This window comes from Ambystoma mexicanum, chromosome 2q (genome assembly GCF_040938575.1).
Source record: "Ambystoma mexicanum isolate Mex_15411 chromosome 2q, UKY_AmexF1_1, whole genome shotgun sequence".
NCBI classification, from domain to species: Eukaryota; Metazoa; Chordata; class Amphibia; order Caudata; family Ambystomatidae; genus Ambystoma; species Ambystoma mexicanum.
In genome coordinates, this window is record NC_090924.1 from 656,123,316 (window position 1) to 656,142,796 (window position 19,481).

The 19,481-nt window shown below is 48.1% G+C and overlaps 1 protein-coding gene across 2 annotated transcripts in view; it reads right to left on the reverse strand.

Moving 5' to 3' along the window:
• ATF7IP2 (activating transcription factor 7 interacting protein 2) overlaps positions 1–19,481 on the reverse strand; it is a 763,479-nt gene that overhangs the window by 499,320 nt on the left and 244,678 nt on the right. For both annotated transcript variants that reach the window (XM_069647842.1, XM_069647843.1), the window contains exon 7: positions 7,295–7,341. In XM_069647842.1, the coding sequence (XP_069503943.1) occupies positions 7,295–7,341 (47 nt within the window). The remainder of the gene's footprint in view (positions 1–7,294; positions 7,342–19,481) is intronic.

Sequence of the window (19,481 nt, forward strand, 5' to 3'; positions counted from 1 at the left end):
GAATACAGTAAAACTGTGCTTAAGAGAGTTTAAACATATAAGACTGACAAATAGCAGGAGAAAAAGACAACAGTGAATAGGATTGGAGATAAGGGTACAGTAACACAAGAGGTGATAATTGGTGTGAATAAGCCACAATTTGCAAGAAAATGGCTGCGGCTAGTATGTCACCCCCGCCACCGTTCCTATCAGAAACTGGTGCTCCACCTATAAGGTGGGATAGGTGGAAGAAGTTGTTTGACACGTACCTGATTGCAATTGGAGGGGATAAGTTTGCAGCAGCGAGAAAAGAGGCGATCCTGCTGCACAATTTGGGAACCGAAGGCAGAAGTGTCTATGATGGTTTACCTGATCTTCCAGAACAAGGCCAGGGAGAAGTGGACCAATATTCCATGGCAGAAAAGAAGTTGGAAGTTCATTTCGAAGCCAAGAAAAATACAACATTTGAGAGACACAAGTTCTTCCAAAGAGTACAAGATCCACAGGAGCCAGTGGAGAACTTCATTACAGCGTTGAGGTCTCTTAGTCATACGTGTGAATTTGGGCTGCTCACTGACTCTTATATGGGACCAATTAGTTTGTTGCACAAATAACTTAAAGATACAAGAGAGGCTACTATCTAAAGATGCATCGCTGGAGTCGGCCATAGACATGGCAAGGAGTATGGAACAGACCCATAAATATATGACCACTATGAAGGGAGACAAGTCGGAAGGAGAAGTGGCTGCTGTAAAGGGATTTCGCAAGGGAGTCTCCAACAAGGAAATTAAGTGCTACAAGTGTGGTAGTAACCATCATATTTCCACAAGCATGTTTTGTCCAGCCAGAAATATCGTGTCTAAAATGCAAAAAGAAAGGGCATTTCGCGAGAGTTTGTCGTGAATCAGGGACAGTGCAGAGCATTGAAGCAGGTGGAAGAATGGCAGAACAAGGTGAGGATCTGGAAATGGGAATGAGCAACCAAACAAAGCATGTACTGGAAGTAACAGAGGTCTCAAGCAAGGGAGGTGCACCTACAGATGTATTCATGGTCGATGGAAGGGTGGTGACAATGAAGGTGGACAGTTGCTCACCATGGACATTGATGTCAAAGGCGACATTCCTGAGTTGCATGCAAGGAGACGTGACACAATTGAAGAAGCACAATATAGAACCGTATGCGTATGCAAACGTTTGAATTGGAATTATAGGGATGTTCCAGGCTTCCATCAAGTATAAAAGGGAAGAGCTGCGAAGCAGAGGTATATGTCACGCAAGAAGGTTCTTCACTTCTAGGATGGGAAGAACAGTGGAAGTTAGGAATTAGAATTCAGGCGAACGCAGAGAGACCTGTTGATGTAGCTGAACTGAAGGATAAGTGGGAAAAAGAGTATCCCATGGTGTTTCAGGAGGAACTAGGGATGTTGAAAGGTTTTGAACATGAAATTCAACTAAAAGCAGGGGCCACTCCGAAAGTGCACAAGGTGAGGCCGGTACCTCACGGATTAAATGAGAAACTCAAAGATGAAGTGGATTCGTTACTCCAAAGGGGAGTAATAGAGAAGAGTGAAAGTTCGGAATGGCTATCGCCGGTAGTAGTAGCAGCTAAAGCCAATGGAGATATTAGGCTATGTGTAGATCTGAGAGATCTGAACAGGAACATATTAGTGGATAGACATCCTCTACCAATAATAGGTGACCAGCTATCAGTACTGAACAATGCCAAAGTGTTTTCGGTTATTGATCTCTCACAAGCTTACCATCAGATTCCGCTGAAGGAGGACTGTCAACACCTGACAGCATTTATCACGGTGTTTGGTTCATTCAAATACTGCAGGATGCCATTTGGGCTTGCGTCCGCCGCAGCCGTATTCCAAAGGGTCATGGAGACAGTGTTGAGTGGAGTAAAGAACATTATTGTGGTTCAGGACGATGTGATGATATATGCTAGCTCTACTGAAGAACATGATGAGGTGTTGAGACAAGTGTTAAGCAGATTGAGTGAGGCAGGGTTGACGGTAAAGAGGAGCAAGTGTAAGATTGCGGTACACAGTGTGGAGTATCTGGGACATGAGATAGATGAGCAAGGGGTGAGGCCTAAAAGAAATTTGGTGGAAGCAGTGAGATGTTCACCTGTACCTAAAGATAAGGAGCAAGTGAAATCATTTTTAGGTTTGGACGAATATTATCATAGGTTTGTAAAGGATTTTGCCAAAGTATCAGTTCCACTCAGAATGTTACTCAAAAAAGGAGTGAAGTTTGAGTGGTCTGCAGAATGTGATGTGGCTTTTGAGTGCATTAAGCAAGCAGTGGGTGAGGCACCGTCCATAGGTAGATTTGACCCTAAAGACAAAACTGTTTTGGTAGTAGATGCGAGCATGTTGGGACTGGGTGCGACGCTAGTGCAGTACGACAGAGAAAATACTGAGAGAGTGATTGCATTTGCGTCTAGGACGCTGAGAGGGGCAGAGAGCAAATATTCAGTTATTGAAAGAGAAACGTTGGCAATGTTTTGGGCAGTAAATCATTTTAAGTTCTTCTTGTGGGGAAGAAGATTTGTTGTCAGGTCGGACCACAAACCCATGGTTCAGATGTTTGAGAGTGGCAGATGGGCCATGGGTTCTCCAAGAATAAGCAGGTGGGGTCTGGGACTCCAAAACTTTAACTTTGATGTGAGCTACTTGCCAGGGAAGCGGAATGTTGTGGCAGACTGCCTTTCCAGACTACCTCTCAGGGGTGAACCTATGGAGGACAGAGAGACAGAGAAGGAGTCAGTAGTAGTGGAGTTACAAAGTGCGGTCAGTAAGGAGGAATGGGCAAGAGAAGAAAATTCTGATGATGATCTCAAGCTAGTCAAAAGTTGGACGGTGAGGGGATGGCCAGAAAAAAAAAAACTTGGATTGTAAATTTAATACTTGGTGGGAAGTAAAAAATGAGTTAAATCTATGTGATGATAGGCTAAGGAGAGGGAGGTGTATTGTGATTCCCTTAGGTCGGTACTAGTTGAGCTGGCTCATCAGGGGCATCCTGGAGAAGCGGCTATGAAGAGGAAATTGAGGCAGAATTATTGGTGGCCGGGAATTGACAGGTGTGCGGAAAGGTATGTCAAGGATTGTATGATTTGCCAAACGAGTGACAAATGCAGAGTGGTAAGGGAGGCTCCGATGATTCCAAATGTGGTACCGGACCAGCCGTGGAGCAAGTTAGCAGTGGACATAATGGGTCCGGTAGGGGGTCTGGGAGAACGATTGAAGTTTGTGTTTGTCGTAGTGGATTTTCATTCCAAATGGTTTGAGTGGGAAGCTGTAAAGGAGGTCACGGCAAGGGAGTTAATTGGATTCTTGGAAAAAGTGTTTCTTAAGGAGGGGGTGCCGGTTGAAATTGTGTCGGATAATGGGGTGCAATTTGTGTCTGGGGCAATGAAAAAGTTTCTTGCGGGATACAGTATAAAACACACAAGGACTGCTCTGTATAACCCTAAGGCCAATGGACTTGTTGAAAGAATAAACAGGTACATAAAAGGTGGCCTGCAGATGGCCATGAAATCGAGGCAACCATGGAGGGACGTATTAAGGATGCTGACACGGAATTATGTCACTACGCCACATTCTGTGACGGGAGTATCTCCATTCGTTTCGATGAAGGGAAGGGAGCCAGGGACAAGGCTTTGTCCAGGATGGCTAGGAATGGCTAAAGTGGTTAATGTTGATCGGAATCATATTATGAAACTAATTGCATTGAGTCAGGAAAGAAATAAGGAACTGTTTGACGACAGGATGAGAGTGAAAGAATGTGAATGGAAGGTTGGGGAAAAAGTATATGTCAAAAATCCCAGACTAGTGAACAAGTGTGTGGAAAGTAAATTTCTGGGTCCAAAGAAGATATGTGCAGTAAAAAGTAATGTGGTCGTTCTGGAAGGTGGTGAAGTTTGGTCGAAAGGAAGGTTGGCAAGAGCGGGTGATGGGGAAAAGAGTAAATGTGAGGAACAGTTGAGAAATGTGGAGGAGGATAATCGTAATTTGAATGAAAAGATGAAAGGAGGGGTGCCGGAGGAAAATACGGAAAATACAGGTGGAAAGGTCAGAGAAGATGACCTTCAAAGGTCAAAGAAGATTCTTCACATAGGGCTAGGTCTAAGCCGGTGTGGATGAGGGATTACGAAACCTGACACTAAAGTTGCTCACCTCATGTGTAAGATGTTCATTATTTAAATGGACACTGAGGTTTCTCAGGTCACGTGCAAGATGTGCATTATTGTTGACTTTCTATTCTGTCTAGTTCAGACAATTTTTTGATTAACTTTTCTGATGTGTTGTTAAGTTTTTACATTACTGTTATGAGCATTATTTAAAATATATTTGCCCTGTTTGAGGGGGAAGATGTGTAGAGAATGTTAAGCTGTCTCGCGGCGGTCGCGCATGCTCTCGTGCTATCTTTAGAGCGAGAGTCGCGCGACCACAGCGGACAGCGGCAGTTGGAGAGAAACGAAACTGAGCTCGGAGTGAGGAGGGCGAGCGGCGAGCTCCGTTAATAAAACTAAGTACTGTCTCTATCGGTGTGGCCTCCCTTCTTCATACCTCTACATAACTGAACTGAAGGAGTGTATTTTGAAGCGTATTTAAGTGTTGCATATTGATCCCTTCTAAAGAAGGCTTATTTTAAAACTGTTAAATTAATATATCATTATTTTAATCAAGAAACCTTGAGTATAAGCGTTATTTGAATACCTGTCACTGTGAATCTCTATGTTACAACCCTACAACTCACATTAACCCCTCTTGAGATAAGCCTGGCTGCTCAGTCACTCTACCAACTTGTGTAGTACAGGCCTATACCAAAGGTTGGGTTACCTATTGCCAAGAGGACAAGGCTGGTGTAGTCTCCCACAGGGTTACTACATACAATCTTGCCTAACACATGGCCTCTTTGCCGTCTCCAACAACAGCTCTTTGTGTGCTCTGCCGCCATGGCGATGCAGTCCCATAGAGTGAACGTAAACTTTGCTAGGGCACAATGGAGTTGGCAGATTTTAACGCCATGCACCCTGCAGAGAATACCTTCCTTGCCCATCCATCTATGCGTTTGTCGTCCCTATTAAGAGAGATGGTAGGGTATACCGCTTGTTTTGATGTTTTAGTAGCTGCTTGCACCACCAGGCTTTGCGGAGTCGGGTGTTATGTCAGGTAGTCTGGGTCACTACTGAAAGGGCGGCACTTCTAGTTACGTTTTTGTCAACTGCCGTATTGGTCTTCGGAGTCTCCCAATTCCTGGCTACCCTTTTCTGCAAGGCTATATGGAAGGTTAAGATGGGATCAGATTGTGTACCTTTGTCAAGAATGTCAGTAAGGTTGTCCTGTGCATATGGTAATGGAGGCCTACTCCAACCCATGATATAGACCACATTCGACATGAGCTGTCTGTAGGATGCATCTGCATGCTCCCCGGCCTCAGGTTTCCCAAAGTCAAGTTCAGGTGAGGTATCTACCCCAGTTACAGTTTGCAAATTTTCATAAAAGTCCTTTATCCTGGACTCTTCCAAAATGAAACTTTCTGGTACATTGGGCGTAACATATTGCTAGCCAAATGGGGCTTCGTCATCAGATTGCTCCTCTTCTTCAAAAATTGAATAAAGTGACTTAAAAAGTCTCTTAAGACAGTGGAGCATAAGGTTTGTCTGGAATTATTGGTTTTGGTATAATTGGCTTCAATGCCGTAGTAGTCAAAGTTTTCTTTATCAACCCCATTGATTTAGGAGGGGCGCTCTGCGTCAACGGCGCAGCTGGTATATGTGGCACAGCTGGCAAAGTGGTCGACGTCAAGGGTTTGGCGGGTATCGAAGGCGCCTCTGGGGTCGAAGGTGTTGATGGAGTCTATGACCTCTACCTCGACTTGTCTCAAATGATCCTTCGATGAAACATCAGACCAATGCCTAGAAGGCTCAAGGTGTGGATCAGGCCTTTTTCCCCGGCACGTGAGATTGAAGACAAGACCTTTCCTTTCCAGGTTCTTTCGATGGATCGGTAGGAGCATGGCTAGGATTTTGTTTCTCAAAAATCTTAAGCATTTCAGCCCTGAAGGCTTCTCTTCGATTTCTTCGAGGCCGAAGAAGAGTGGTGTGAGCCACTCCTCGACCTGGACCGCTTGGCCTTCTTCCTCGGAGGAGAGTCTCCTCTCGACTAGTTCGTCGAAGGTTTCACTGATCGGGTAGGGGATTTTTTAGGGGTTTTGCCTACCTCCAGCTTATCATTCTGTTCCATCAAGGCCTTTCCAGTCATGGACTGGCACTTCGAGCAGTCAGAGGGGTCATGGTCCGCTTCGAGGCACCACAAACAGATACAGTGCGGATCAGTGAGGGACATTTTCGATCAACAATCCTGACACTTTTTAAAACCAGACTTCGAAGTCGTCCGTGTCGATGATGAAGACATAGTCGATTTGTAACAATGACGGGACAAGATGTGAGGCGCAGCAAATTTCGAAGCCATTGCTGTTGTGAAAAAACAGAACGGAGGCCAACGGGCGCTGCGCGTGCTATATATGCCTCAGATTACTACATCCTCGACAGAGGCCTTTGAGGGACATCGACTCGACGCTATTGACGCACAGCGCCCTCTGCCGAATTTTATTTCCGAAACAGCTGAAGCTGGGCAACAAGTGTCAAAGATGAGTAATATGTCAGAGGACACAATCCATTCGGAGGTCACATCCCAGTTCCACAGCAGCAAGGAGCAAGCTCTGTGGGAAAAAGTGTCAGATAGTCAGGCCAGAAATGATCAAGCTCAAAAACTGTAAATATAAAATGTTTGCGTCAGACTTCACGTACACCGACAGGAAATGCAGCATTTAAGCAAAATGATTGGGGCATAGGAGCAAGGGAGAAGAAAAGTAAGGGCATAAAAATGAAGTACACAAGGTAAAAAAAAATAATTAAAAAAAAATAAAACATTCCTTGCTGCTACTGTTGTTCAGTCCCCGCTTAGAAAAGGGGACTGAACAGCAGCATGCAAGAGGGAGGAACCTTAGCCACACAAGTGCCCAGCGCCAATGCTTTTTTTTTTATGTAGACTGCTGCTACGCATCATGTTCTGGTCCTATTCCATTTGGGGGATGACATCTGAAGTAATGAGGAAAGGGAATGGGATGTAGGAAGATTCATCTGGTTTGAAAAATTAAGACTTGAACTATGCCATATCAGATTATAAAATGAAAAGTCAGAGTGGAAAGAAAAAAAAACATTCAACTCATTCAACTCACGATAAAGGAAAGCCTGATTTTTCAAAAGGCAGTTTAGATTTGTTTTAAAAGGTTACGATACCTGAAATGATGGATGACAAGGAATTCAATTGTGCCTTTCCAGGTAAGCTAACATGACAAAAATAAACAAAAAAAAGCATTTGGTGAACGACTGATTTTATGCAAGAAACGTGATCAAGCGGCAATACAATTATGAACAGCTCTGAAGGCCTGAATCAGAAAAAGTTGCATACCTCCTACAATGTTTCTTCCATTATGGACATTGTTCAGATGGATTTTGGGAGGCCACACTACTTATGGTAAACAGGGGGGACACTGAGCTTAGCCAAAACCCAATCAAGATAAGGTAGCTGAGCATTCAAGGCTTATTCTCAGGAGTGCAGCACCAAGAATTCACGTGAAACCAGACGTATAGATTTTTTTATTTATTTATTAGGCCTTCAGTTACACACCAAGCATATTAAAATCACATGTAAGTATTGTCACACAACTATATATAACATACACAAATTCACTATTAGGAGAACAGAAATGCATATGAATTACCAGTGCAATACAGGTGAAGTCAGATGCAAGGGAAATAGGCAAAAACCAACACCATAATGTCCCTCAATCTTAGGTCAAACCCTGAGATGGTATGAGGCCGCGTGCCCAAGTTCCAGGTTATTCATAGATGATGCATTAGGCTGTTGTCAGAAATGTTTATGTCGCATAAGCATTTAGTAAAGTGTAGGTACTCAACTAAATCTTCTCACCCCCCAGAAAAGGGATTTACATGCAAGGCATTTCCTGATGTGAGAAGACGAGAAGCAGGCCAAACAATATTAATGCCAAAAAACAAGCAGAAGCTCTCGTGGCACAGCCATCTTTGGGTGCTGCCCACCTTTATTAGACATTCACGGTAACTGTAAAAGTGCACAAATAACATCACATAAAAAGGGCACAAATCACACAGCTGCCACCAGCTTGTCTTAGGCACATTGTGTGTCAAAGTAAACAAAAAGCCATTTTCTAAAAGTAATTAGGATACAAAGTAACCCAACAGCACTTCACTGTAAGGCGATGTGAGCAATTGTAAAAAATAAATAAATTCATAAAGAGAGTTTCTCAGTGCTTATAGTCTTAGAAACTAGTGATTTTCCCCATAAGAATGAGAAAAACAGGCAAGGGAACTAAAGAAGCTTTACTGACCTCCAAAAAATCAGGACTTTGCTCAAAACAAAAAGAATGGGGGTTCCTAAATGTAAAATGCGACCAAGCTACGACCATCAAATAATAAATGGCATGGGATAATATTCACAAGAAAAGAAAGAAGTGTTCACAAAAGAATAAGTCAGGATGTTATGGTAGGGATCGCCCTTCCCCACGTTTTTAGTACGGGAGATGGCGGGACGCTTGAGCACAGCACACTCCTGGGCTTCTCTGGCACGAGGTTACAGTTCCTTTTATCAACATCAGGGTCTTCTGTGCCCAAGACTCTTTCATGCAAAGTCTCTTGCTTCAGAGGGCCCGATGTGTCTTAAACATAACAAATGTTACTTCTATTAATCTTCACCCTTGGATCCCCTCAGCCGGGCTCTGATCCTTCTCTCAGTCGTTAGTGTCCCTCAGTCGGGCTCAGACAACTAATCACTATGGACATCTCTCAGCCGGGATCACATTTGCCAAAATAACAGTTCAATTAGCTTTACCACAATGCAGGATTCACTTCCCTCGACTTTCTCCCGATATCCCTCTGTCGGGTTCACATTGCCATCTTAGCATAGTCCAACAGAAAGTCATTCTAGACCCCTTAAATTCTTCCCTTACCTAAGTCCGGGACCTAGCCGACAGTCAAGCTTTCCCTCAAACCCTCAGTCAGGCTTCACACAATTCTATTGCCACAATGTTCTCGGATGGGTACTTTTTACCCTAATTTGCAGGCATCCCTCAGTCGGGTTCACACTTGCCTCCTAAACGTGCCAAAGACTTTCGACTGTACAAGAGGTTTGGCTTGACCCTCGTATGACCATTTTGACACCTCACACCGGCCTCCCCTTTGTACTTGTAGTTTCAACAATCTTAGTTCAATACTTTCCTTTTTCAGGAGAGGCCTACCAGCAAGAGACCTTCGAAGGAGTGCCCCTGTGACACTGGACCACTCGGTCTCTGGGGCCAATTTCACTCGCAAAGTTCACAAGGGTCTCCCTCTGCTGGGCTCAGACCCCTCTTAGAGTTGCCAAAAGGGCCTCCCTCTTACGGGCTTGGACCCTGCTCCTAAAAGCTCTCTGAAAGTTCACAAGGGGTCTCCCCTGCTGGCTTGGACCCCTCTGCCAAGTTTAATAAAGGGCCGGGCTCGGACCCTCCTCCAAAGCTCACAAGGGTCTGTCTCTGCCGGGCTCGGACCCCTCTCAAGACTTCGAAGTTCACAAAGAAGACTTCCCTCCGCCGGGCTCGAATCTCCTCTCAGTTCACAAAAAGAGTTTTGGGACTTCTAGTCCCAGAATGCACTGTCAGGATTTTGCTCCTACTTCGCAGCTCCCCAAAACTGTATTTTTGGCATTGGGTGTTGCAGGAACTAAAAAGAGATATTGTTCTGCGGTCAGGGTCTCTTCTGTTGACCCTCAGAGACCTGGATTAGGCTGACTGGCCCAGGGGAGGAGTCCTGCTATGGGGACTGCCAGACAACCCCAGCTGCCCCTGCTCTTGCCTTCTTGAGGTACAGCTCCCTCTCCACAGCACAATCTCTCCTGGACTCACAAGGCCAGTATCAGGGTGGTTTTTCACCTCCACGTCTCCCAGGGACGCTGCAGCTCTTCTGGTCTTCCTCTGGCTTTCTAGCACCTTCCAGCACCCCCGACTCGCTCAAAGTGTGCTCTCCTGCTGTGCCTTTTATACTTCCTGGGAGTAGTGATTGGATTCAGGTGTGCATGGTTGGAAGAGAATGCCCGACCCTGCCTGTCCTCATTAGTGGGACAACATGGCGGTCATCCATAGGAGTTAATTGCCCAGGGATTCGTATGGGTAATCCTCATTCCTCCTTGTTGCTTACTCTTCTTCGCAGTATTTGAAGGACAGAGTGAAGGAACAAGTGACTTACCGGTAACTGTACTCCAGCATGGGTCTGGCATGGATTCACATGCTCATGAATATTCCCAGTCAGGCTGGGAATCCTCTGTAAAGAAAAAAACAGTTTCAGTTTCACTTCTGAACTGTCTTTCTGCAAACAACCAATCACTGGACTCTTGCTCATACTGCCCCCAGCCAATGACTGCCCTCTACCTAAGCCCCTCCTCTCGCAGGCATCTTCAGATTTGTTACAGGTAAGTAACTTGTTCCTTCTCCAGCATAGGGTCTGGCATGGATTCACATGCTCATGAATAAAGACTACATAGCAGTACACACGCACAACCACAGGAGGTGGCAAGGATCAACATTAAGCATTTTAACATCTCAACATTAAGTATCTCTTACCTCCTCACCAGGCTCACCTTCAAGCGAACAGGTTGCACAGCACTGCTTGGCCGACTCTGGACTCTTCCCTGGAATCCTGGTCGACGCAGTAGAATCTCGTGAAGATGTGCGTCGACCTCCACGTAGCAGCCCTGCAGATGTCCAGCTGGGGCACACCAGACAGGAACGCCATAGGTCGAATGGGCTCTCGGACGGCCAGCTAACGGTCGGTTTGCCAACCGGTGACAATGGGTGATGGAAATGGAAGCCTTGGAGAGGGCCTTCCCTTGGTTCACAGGGCCAAAGTTCATGAACAGTTGTGACATCTTCCGAAAACTCTTTCTGCGGTCCACGTAGAACTTCAGCGCTCTAGCCACATCCAGCGAGTGCAAAGTCCTCTCAGCCGGCGACTAAGGCGTCGGAAAGAAAACCGGTAACACCAAGGGCTCGTTTAGATGAAAGTCTGACGGCACCATGGGCATGAAGGTGGGGTGCGTACGCATCTCGTCGTGCGGAGGGGTTGGCCACAAGAAACGCTGTCTTCCACGATAAGAATTTCAGTGGCGCTGAATGCATAGGCTCGAACGGAGGACCCATGAGCCTAGTCAGCACCACATTGAGCTCCCACGCCGGGGCCAGAGCCTTCACCGGAGGGAACGAGCGGAAAAGTCCTTTAATGAACTCCGTGACCAGGCGGTGCAACCACAGCACAGACCGCCCCGGAGTTCTGGAGATGGCCGCCAGATGAATCTTGATGGAAGCCTGCGCCAGTCCTGCTTTGGCCAGCGACAGCACCTATTGGGACGTAATCCGTAGAGGGTTTATCTTCTGTGCATGGCACCAGACGGTGAACCTCTTCCACTTATGTCCGTAGCATTTCAGTATAGACGAAGCCCTGGCCTTGGCAAGTACCTCCTTGCAGTTCGGCGGGATCTCGTATCCTCCAAACTAAAGAGCTGCAGGAGCAAGGCCTGCAAGTTCAGTGACCCTGATTCGTGATGCAGGATCGCGCCTCCTTCTCTGGCGAGAAGATCTGCGACCACCGGAAGCTTGACTGTAGGGGACGCTGACAAGTCCAGAAGGTCCGGTACCATATTTGTCTCGGTCACGCCGGAGGATCATCCTGCACCGGGACCGTCTGAGTTGATTGATGAGTCGCAGAAGCAACGGCAATGGAGGGCACAAATAGAGAAACAGGCCGTCCCAGGGGAAATAGAATGCATCGCCCATACTCCCCGGCTGGGGAACCCTGCTGGCGAACCTCCGGCACTTGGTGTTCATCGCTGTCGCAAACAGATCGATGTGGGGCTTTCCCCATCGTCGGAACAGATGATACACTTCATCCTGCCGAAGCTCCCACTCGTGGCACGAGCACAGCTCCCTGCTGAGGGAGTCGGCGATGATGTACTTCTCTCCCGCCAGATGAAACGGGGCGAGGAATATCCCCTGGGCCACGGCCCAGTGCCACAGGTCCTGTGCCTCTCTGGAGAGTGCTGGGGGATCTGGTGCCCCCCTGCTTCCGGATGTAGAACATTGTGGTGGTGTGGACGGTGAAGACCCGTACCACCTTGCCCTTGAAGGACGGAAGGAAAGATTCGAGGGCCCAAAACACTGCCCGTAGCTCCAGAATGTTGAAATGCAACGACTTCTCCTGCGGCAGCCACTGGCCTCTTGCGTGGAGACCTCCGGTGTGCGTGCCCCATCCTTCCAGGGAGGCGTCCGTTGTGACCGTCTCCTGACGAGGTGCAGTCTGGAAGTCTGTGCCTGCCGACAGATGCGCGCGGACACCCCACCGCTGTATTGCTCGACGAAACATCTCGTAAAGAGAGATCTTGTCCTCGAAGCTTCTCGATATCTGGATCCAACGGGCGTCGAGGTACTCTTGCAGTGGCCGCATCCGCAGCCTGCACAGTCGAACGAGGTATATGCATGACAACATCATGCCGAGAAGGGACTTGATGGACCTCACCCATGCGATCCTCAGGGTTAACAGCCGTTGCACCTTTCCCAGGATGGCCGCTATCCTCTCTTCCAACGGCGACGCCAAGCACTACAGTGTGTTGAGTCGAGACCCCAGAAACAGTGCGTCTTGTGATGGCACCAAGCAAGACTTTGCATAGTTCAGCGAGAACCCAAGCTCCGTCAGCAGCTGGACGGTTTCCGCCATGTGAGTGACGGCGATCTCCCTCGATTTCGCTCGGATGAGCCAGTCGTCCAGGTAGGAGTAAACATGGATCACTCGTAGACGCAGTTGCGCCGCCACTGGCGCCAGGCACTTGGTGAAAACCCTTGGCGCTGACTTTAGTCCGAAGAGAAGGGCCTTGAACTGATAGTGCTGCCCGTGAACCACGAAGCGCAGGAACTTGCGGTGTCCCTTGTGGATGGGGATGTGAAAGTAAGCATCCTTCAAGTCCAACGACGACAGGAAATCCCCTTCTTCAAGCTGTCCTAGCACGTGCTGAAGGGTGACCACCCAGAACTTCTGGGATCTGATGTACTTGTTCAAGGGGCAGAGGACCAGGATGGGCCTTCAACCGTCTTCTTCTTGACGAGGAAGTACCAAGAGTACACACCGGAGCCTCTTTGGGACGAGCTCTATCGCGCCCTTCCTCAGCATGGCCCGCACCTCCAGCAGAAGCGGAGGGTAGTGGTTTTCCTGTCTGGCCACGGGTAGTATACGAGGACACTTCCGTTGGAATTCCAGAGTGTGTCCGTGGGCCAGCGCGTCCAGCACCCAACGGTCGGTGGAGATGGTATTCCACACGCCGGCAAAGTTAGCCAGCCGGCCTCCCACTGGGGTGCGCGGGTAGGGGCCCGACGTCCCAGCCGGTTCAGTCCTGCTTCACCGTGAAGGAGCCGCCTTGGGGACCTTGGTGACGACAGAGACCTCTTCCGGGCTTGCTGCGTCCCCTGTAGGCCTCCTTGGTCGAAGAGCGGGACGGTTGGATGATGCAAAGCCAACAAAGCCTTTGGAGGAACCCTGGGCCTTTCCTCCAGAGGTCCGAAAGGACGGCCGTCACTGCTGAAGCGTGCCCAAAGAGCGCGCCATCTCGGTATCCACCTTGATGGCCTGAAAAGACTCTTCTTGCCAAACAAGTTATCCCTGTCGAAGGGCATGTCCAACACCCTCGACTGCACATCCTGACGGAAGTTAGTGGCCTTCAACCAACCCCGCCAACGAAGGCAAACGCTGTTGCCCATCTGGCAGAACCCTGTGTCGGCGATGTCCGTGGCCACCGTGATGACATGGTCCGATGCCACCTCGCCTTCCTGCAGAATCTCCAGTGCTTCTGCTCTCTTGCCGTCGGAGAGGAAGTCCAGGAGGGAAGCGATCTTGAACCAGAGCTCCCTGTCGACAAGCCACACTGGTGAGGGTGTTGGCCGTCTTGATGGTCGTTGCTGCTGAAGAGATGACTCGTCGTCCCATGGAGTTCAGCTTCTTTCCCTTGCTGTCTGGGGGGGCAGAGGACGTTGACGCAGACGAACCCGCAGACTTCTTCGTAGCTGCCGCCGAGACTACCGAATCTGGGGAAGGCTGTGATCTCAAGCACTTGGATGCAGAGTCCGGCACCCTGTACTTTTTCTCCGACCGGTCCCTCTTCGCCAGGGCCGAGGACGGGTTTTTCATGTCCCAAATGTCGTCCAACAGCGGGATAGACAGTACAGTCTTCCTCTTAGCTTCCCTGCACTGGTACAGGAAGCCCTCCTTCTCCTCGGGAGCCAGTTGGAACACCTCCGAGGCTCTCGAGATCATGGCATGAAACAAGCCAATCTCGTCGGGAGGCAAGGCTCTGGGTGGCGGGGACGGGAGATGCACTCCGCCGTAGTCGTACGCGCCCATCGTCGCCATATGCAGTTCCGTCTCGTACCTCGGTGGAGGGTAGGGGAGGGAGGCGATGGATGGTAAGGAGGTGGAGGGTGAACTCTTCTTGTGCAGGAGTTCTCCCGACGGCGACAGGCGCATCCTTGTCCGAATCTGAGCACAGGGTGTGCAAAGCCTGCAGGATGTCCACCGAAATGTCCGCCGGAGGCGGTGGTGGCTGCTGCATCGGAGGGGATGGGGGCAATGGCATAGCGTCGTCTGGCTCCTGACCGCCCGGCTCCTCCTCATCGGTGTCTTCACCCCTCTCCACATCTACCTTGTCAGGGTCCCTCATGTAGGACCTGGCCTCGACAAACTTTTCATCCAAAACGGTCTTAAGAACAGCAAGCTCCTCAGAGATGTCCGTGCCTTGCAGAACTACTGTGGCCCCCCCCCTTCTCGATCAGGGGAGATGACCGGCATAATCTTCACTGGTGTCTTCTCTACAGGCAGAAAAGATGATTCCCTCCTGGCCGGCAGGGAAACTCTCACTCTGGAGGCCGTTTCCTGTGAACTCGCATCAACGGTCTTCGCCAGGGACGCCACCACTCCTTCAATGGAGGTTTTCGCTGGGTGAACCTGGGCCTTTACGACCTTGGTCGCGCAAGGGGCCTTCACCGAGGGTCAGCACCACACTCCCCTTTGGCTTTCTCTGTAGGAGCCGACTGGGATTTCTCAAGAAGTTTACCCAGGTGCTCCGGCTTCCTCCTCTTCTCCAAGACGGACCGTTGGCTTGTGGTCGAAGGTGCCGGAGATGCTGCACCCGCCCTTGCTGCCCGCCCTAACGGTACTCCCGTTGCCCGCAGATTCAAAGTGCTTTGCCTTCTGTTGGGGCCCCCATCGCCGAAGCGCCCTCAAAGGTCTTAGAAGACCGCTCGGATTTCTTCTTGCGGCTGGGTGACCGGGGCTCACCCAACTGGAGCCACTTGTTAAGCCGCTCGCGACGGTCCTGCATGGTGCGAGGCACCATATCCTTGTAGAACGCACAGGCCTCCTCCACGTGCGTCTGTCGGTATGCAGGCAGTAGAGGCACAGGGAGTGCCCATCGTCCAGGAAAATGTTCCGTAGGCTGCATCTAGGGCAAATCCTGAACAGAGGCGTTGAGTTTCCTCTATCTTCAGCCATGTGCAGGGGACGTAGGCCTCCAAGAATCTTCTGGAATCCTCCAAGAAGGGAACTTGACCAAAAATCGAACATGCGGTAACAATCTGAAAATGGCTGCCAGAGGAGGGGCTTAGGTAGAGGACAGCCATTGGCTCGGGGCAGTGTGACCCAGAGACCAGTGATTGGTTGTTAGACGAAAGACCGTTCAGAAGTGAAACTGAAATGTTTTCTTTACCGAGGATTCCCAGCCCGACAGGGAATATTCATGAGAATGTGAATCCATGCCAGACCCCATGCTGGAGAATGAAGGGGATTCTGGGAAATGCAAGTTGCATATTTTTTTGGGGAAAAAAGGGAAATTAAAAACAATATTCGCGGAATATTTTTAAAAAGGTTTGTCAACAAAACAGGGATTATGGGGTCTTTAGTGTTCGACTGCAGGGCAGGGCAGTTATTGTCAGAAAGGGGGTGGGGGAACAGATGGATTTCTCCTTCCTTTTCTTAAAGGAATGCACTGGTGTAAGATAGGACTGTGGTTGCAATATCCTATAAGACTAGGGGGTTGTCGGGTATGGGTGTATCGCAGAAAAGGGGATACTGTGTCTCGCCCAAGGGCGTTCCTTCCGCGGTCCCCAAGGGCCCATTGCCCAGGTGATCCTCCATCGCTTGCCCGCCCCCAGAGTCGGGATCCAAGCGCGATGGGTCTTCGCTGGCCAGTATCCCCGGGGTCTACCAGTGAGAACGCCCTCAGGTTTCTGACAGTACCCAAAATAAACCTGTTGAACAGCCAAGTAAAAAGTGAAAAGGCTTTACTTAACTAAAAAACCAGGCTAGGGTGCATACAAATGTTTCCCAACAACGGATATTTCATTTTGTTAAACAAACATTTAAAATTCTGATTAAAAAAAAATGTATGCAATTAAGGCCAAGAAGCAAACAAAGTGTGGAACTAGCAGTCGAAGGAAGGTCAAATGGTTAGCTAGGACATTGGTGGATGAAGTATACTTTTGTTACTTATTATTGATTGGGTTGAAATAAATCAACTTTCGAATTTTACAAAATTAATATACACTGTTTTTTACAATATGAAAAAAAAAACGGTTTTAAGATAAAATTTAACATATGATCACCCAATTTCATATAAATCCAATTTAACTAAAACATTATTTACATATCAAAAAAATCAAGGAAGACAACCTGAAAATGAAAAAACCTACTAAACTGCAATGATTACAAAAGTTAGTTTTCGTCTTCGCTTATACAAGATTCATTGACTAAACGACCTAGCCAGCCTCATTCAATTCTAGCAATTCCAAAAATTTCAAAATCGCATAGCCAAGACGGTTTGTCTTTACATGAAATAAATAGGACCATAACATTTGATCATCTAGGACACAATAATCTTTCATATGTTTTTCAAAATATTTGATTCTGCTGGCCATCAAAGTTGGGCATTGTTTTAGCAAGTGCTGCAAGGTTTCAGCAGTTTGCTGACAGTATCTACAAACAGTCATTTGGTACTTGAGAGGATACCATCGAACCCAAATCTCTTATTCGCCATAGATTTAATCTAAAACACAGAAGGCATACACGATAATGGTTATTAGGAGATTTCAATAAGTATGGAGTAATTGTACCATAACATTTTGTTGCAAAGGGATTTTTTTCAAATTCGCAATGGATCATACATTGTTCACGAGTAGCAATCCAATCAGATTTCCAAAAGAACAAGTTACTTCTTACCTTGTAACGTTCTTTCGACGGGATGTTCCTCCGACGTATTCCTCATCTTAGATATCTCCTTCCAGCTCTGCTGGCCTCGGAAAAATTTTTCTCTAGAGGGCGCTGCGCGTCGACGTCCTTCGAGTCGATGTCCCTCGACAGCCGCCGTATCGACGTTCGACGTCATCCTGCCTATAAAGGCCGCGCGCAGCGTCCGTTGCTCAGTTCCGTTTTGTAGCCCACAGTATTACTGTCTGGACTAGACTAATCACCCTGAAGGAGCGTAAGCTGCAACAACAAGGGAAGTAGAACTGCGGGGATGGATGGGAGGGTCGATGAGGAATACGTCGGAGGAACATCCCGTCGAAAGAACGTTACAAGGTAAGAAGTAACTTGTTCTTCGAAGGGATTGTGTCCTCCGATGTATTCCTCATCTTAGATAGGCTCCCATAGCAGTATTCTATATTCGGAGGAGGGAGTACTGACTTCACGCTGTCTTCTATTGATGAATAGAATGCAGTACAGCCCTTCCAAACCTAGTCTCTTGACTGGAGGAGGAATCCAGATTGTAAAAACGTGTAAAGGTATGACAGACGACCATGTAGCGGCCGCACATATGTCTTTAACCGGCACGCCTCTTTTGAGGGCCGATGAAGCTGTAATACCTCTGGTCGAATGAGCCCTAAGGTTTTGAGGGGGCTCTTTCCCTGCCAGTTTATAACATTCCAGAATGGCTAGAATGATCCATCTGGAAATGGTCTGCTTAGTTATTGGTAACCCCAGCTTGTGACCTGTGTAACCTACAAACAGCTGGTCTGCCCGTCTTATCCTGGCTAGTCTATTAATGTAAAAACTTAAAGCCCTCCTAGGGTCTAGTCTGTGTAACCTCTCTTCCTCTTTCCCCGGGTGAGGAGGAGGATAGAAAGATGGTAGGGTAATCTTCTGAGTGATATGGAATTCAGAAACCACCTTTGGGAGGAAATTAGGCTTCACTTGCAGGACAACTTTGTCTTTGTGAAAGATTGTATGAGGGGGTTTACAAGAAAGAGCTTGTAATTCGCTCACCCTTCTAGCAGATGTAAGTGCTATTAATAAAACAGTTTTAAGGGTAAGGAATCTTAACGAACAAGAATGGAGAGGTTCGAAAGGTGTACCCATCAGGAAAGTTAGTACTAAGTTTAAATCCCATAGGGGAACTTGGAATGGTCTTGGGGGATAAACATTGGTTAACCCCTTTAGAAACTGTATTACCAAGGGTAATTTGAAATAGGATGGTTCTTCCGCAGTACGCTTAAAGATGGATAGCGCTGCGAGATAGCCCTTAATGGTGCCAACTTGAAGGCCTGAATTTGCCAAATATAGTAGGAAGGACAAAACCATTGGTGTACCACATGAAAATGGGTCGATATTCTGTTCTCTACACCAGCTGCAAAATCTGTTCCAACGGCAGCGGTATAAAGACTTTGTTGCTGGCCTCCTTGCCGAAAGCAACACCTCCATAACATCATCAGGGAGGTCCCAATCCTTGTACCTCAGCCGTTCAGAAGCCAAGCGTGAAGGTTGAGGGTTTTGATGTCTGGATGGAGAAACTGACCTCCCTTCTGTGAGAGTAGGTTCTCTCTGAGTGGAAGTCGAATTGGAGGGCAGATGGACAAGTCTAGAAGGTCCGGGTACCACGTTCTCCTGGCCCAATCCGGGGCAATTAGGATCATGGTTCGCCGGAATCTTCTCAACCTCCTGATCATTTGAGGAATGACAGGGACCGGTGGGAACGCGTACAGAAGCGGAAACTCCCAGTCCACTATGAAAGCGTCTCCCAGAGCTCCTCTCAGAGGAAATTCCCTTGAGCAGAACAGGTCGCATTTCCTGTTTAGGCTGGTGGCGAACAGATCTACCTGAGGGGTTCCCCAAAGGGCGAAGATCTCTTGAAGGACTTCCTGAGCTAGCTCCCACTCGTGGGAGACTGTGTTCTGCCTGCTCAGAGCGTCCGCTGTCGAGTTCTTCTCTCCGGCTAGGTGAACTGCCGATAGAGAGATTCCTTCTTGGATTGCCCAAAACCAGAGCTGCATCGCCTGTCTGCACAGGGGTAGTGATCCTACGCCTCCTCTTTTGTTGAGGTAATGCATGG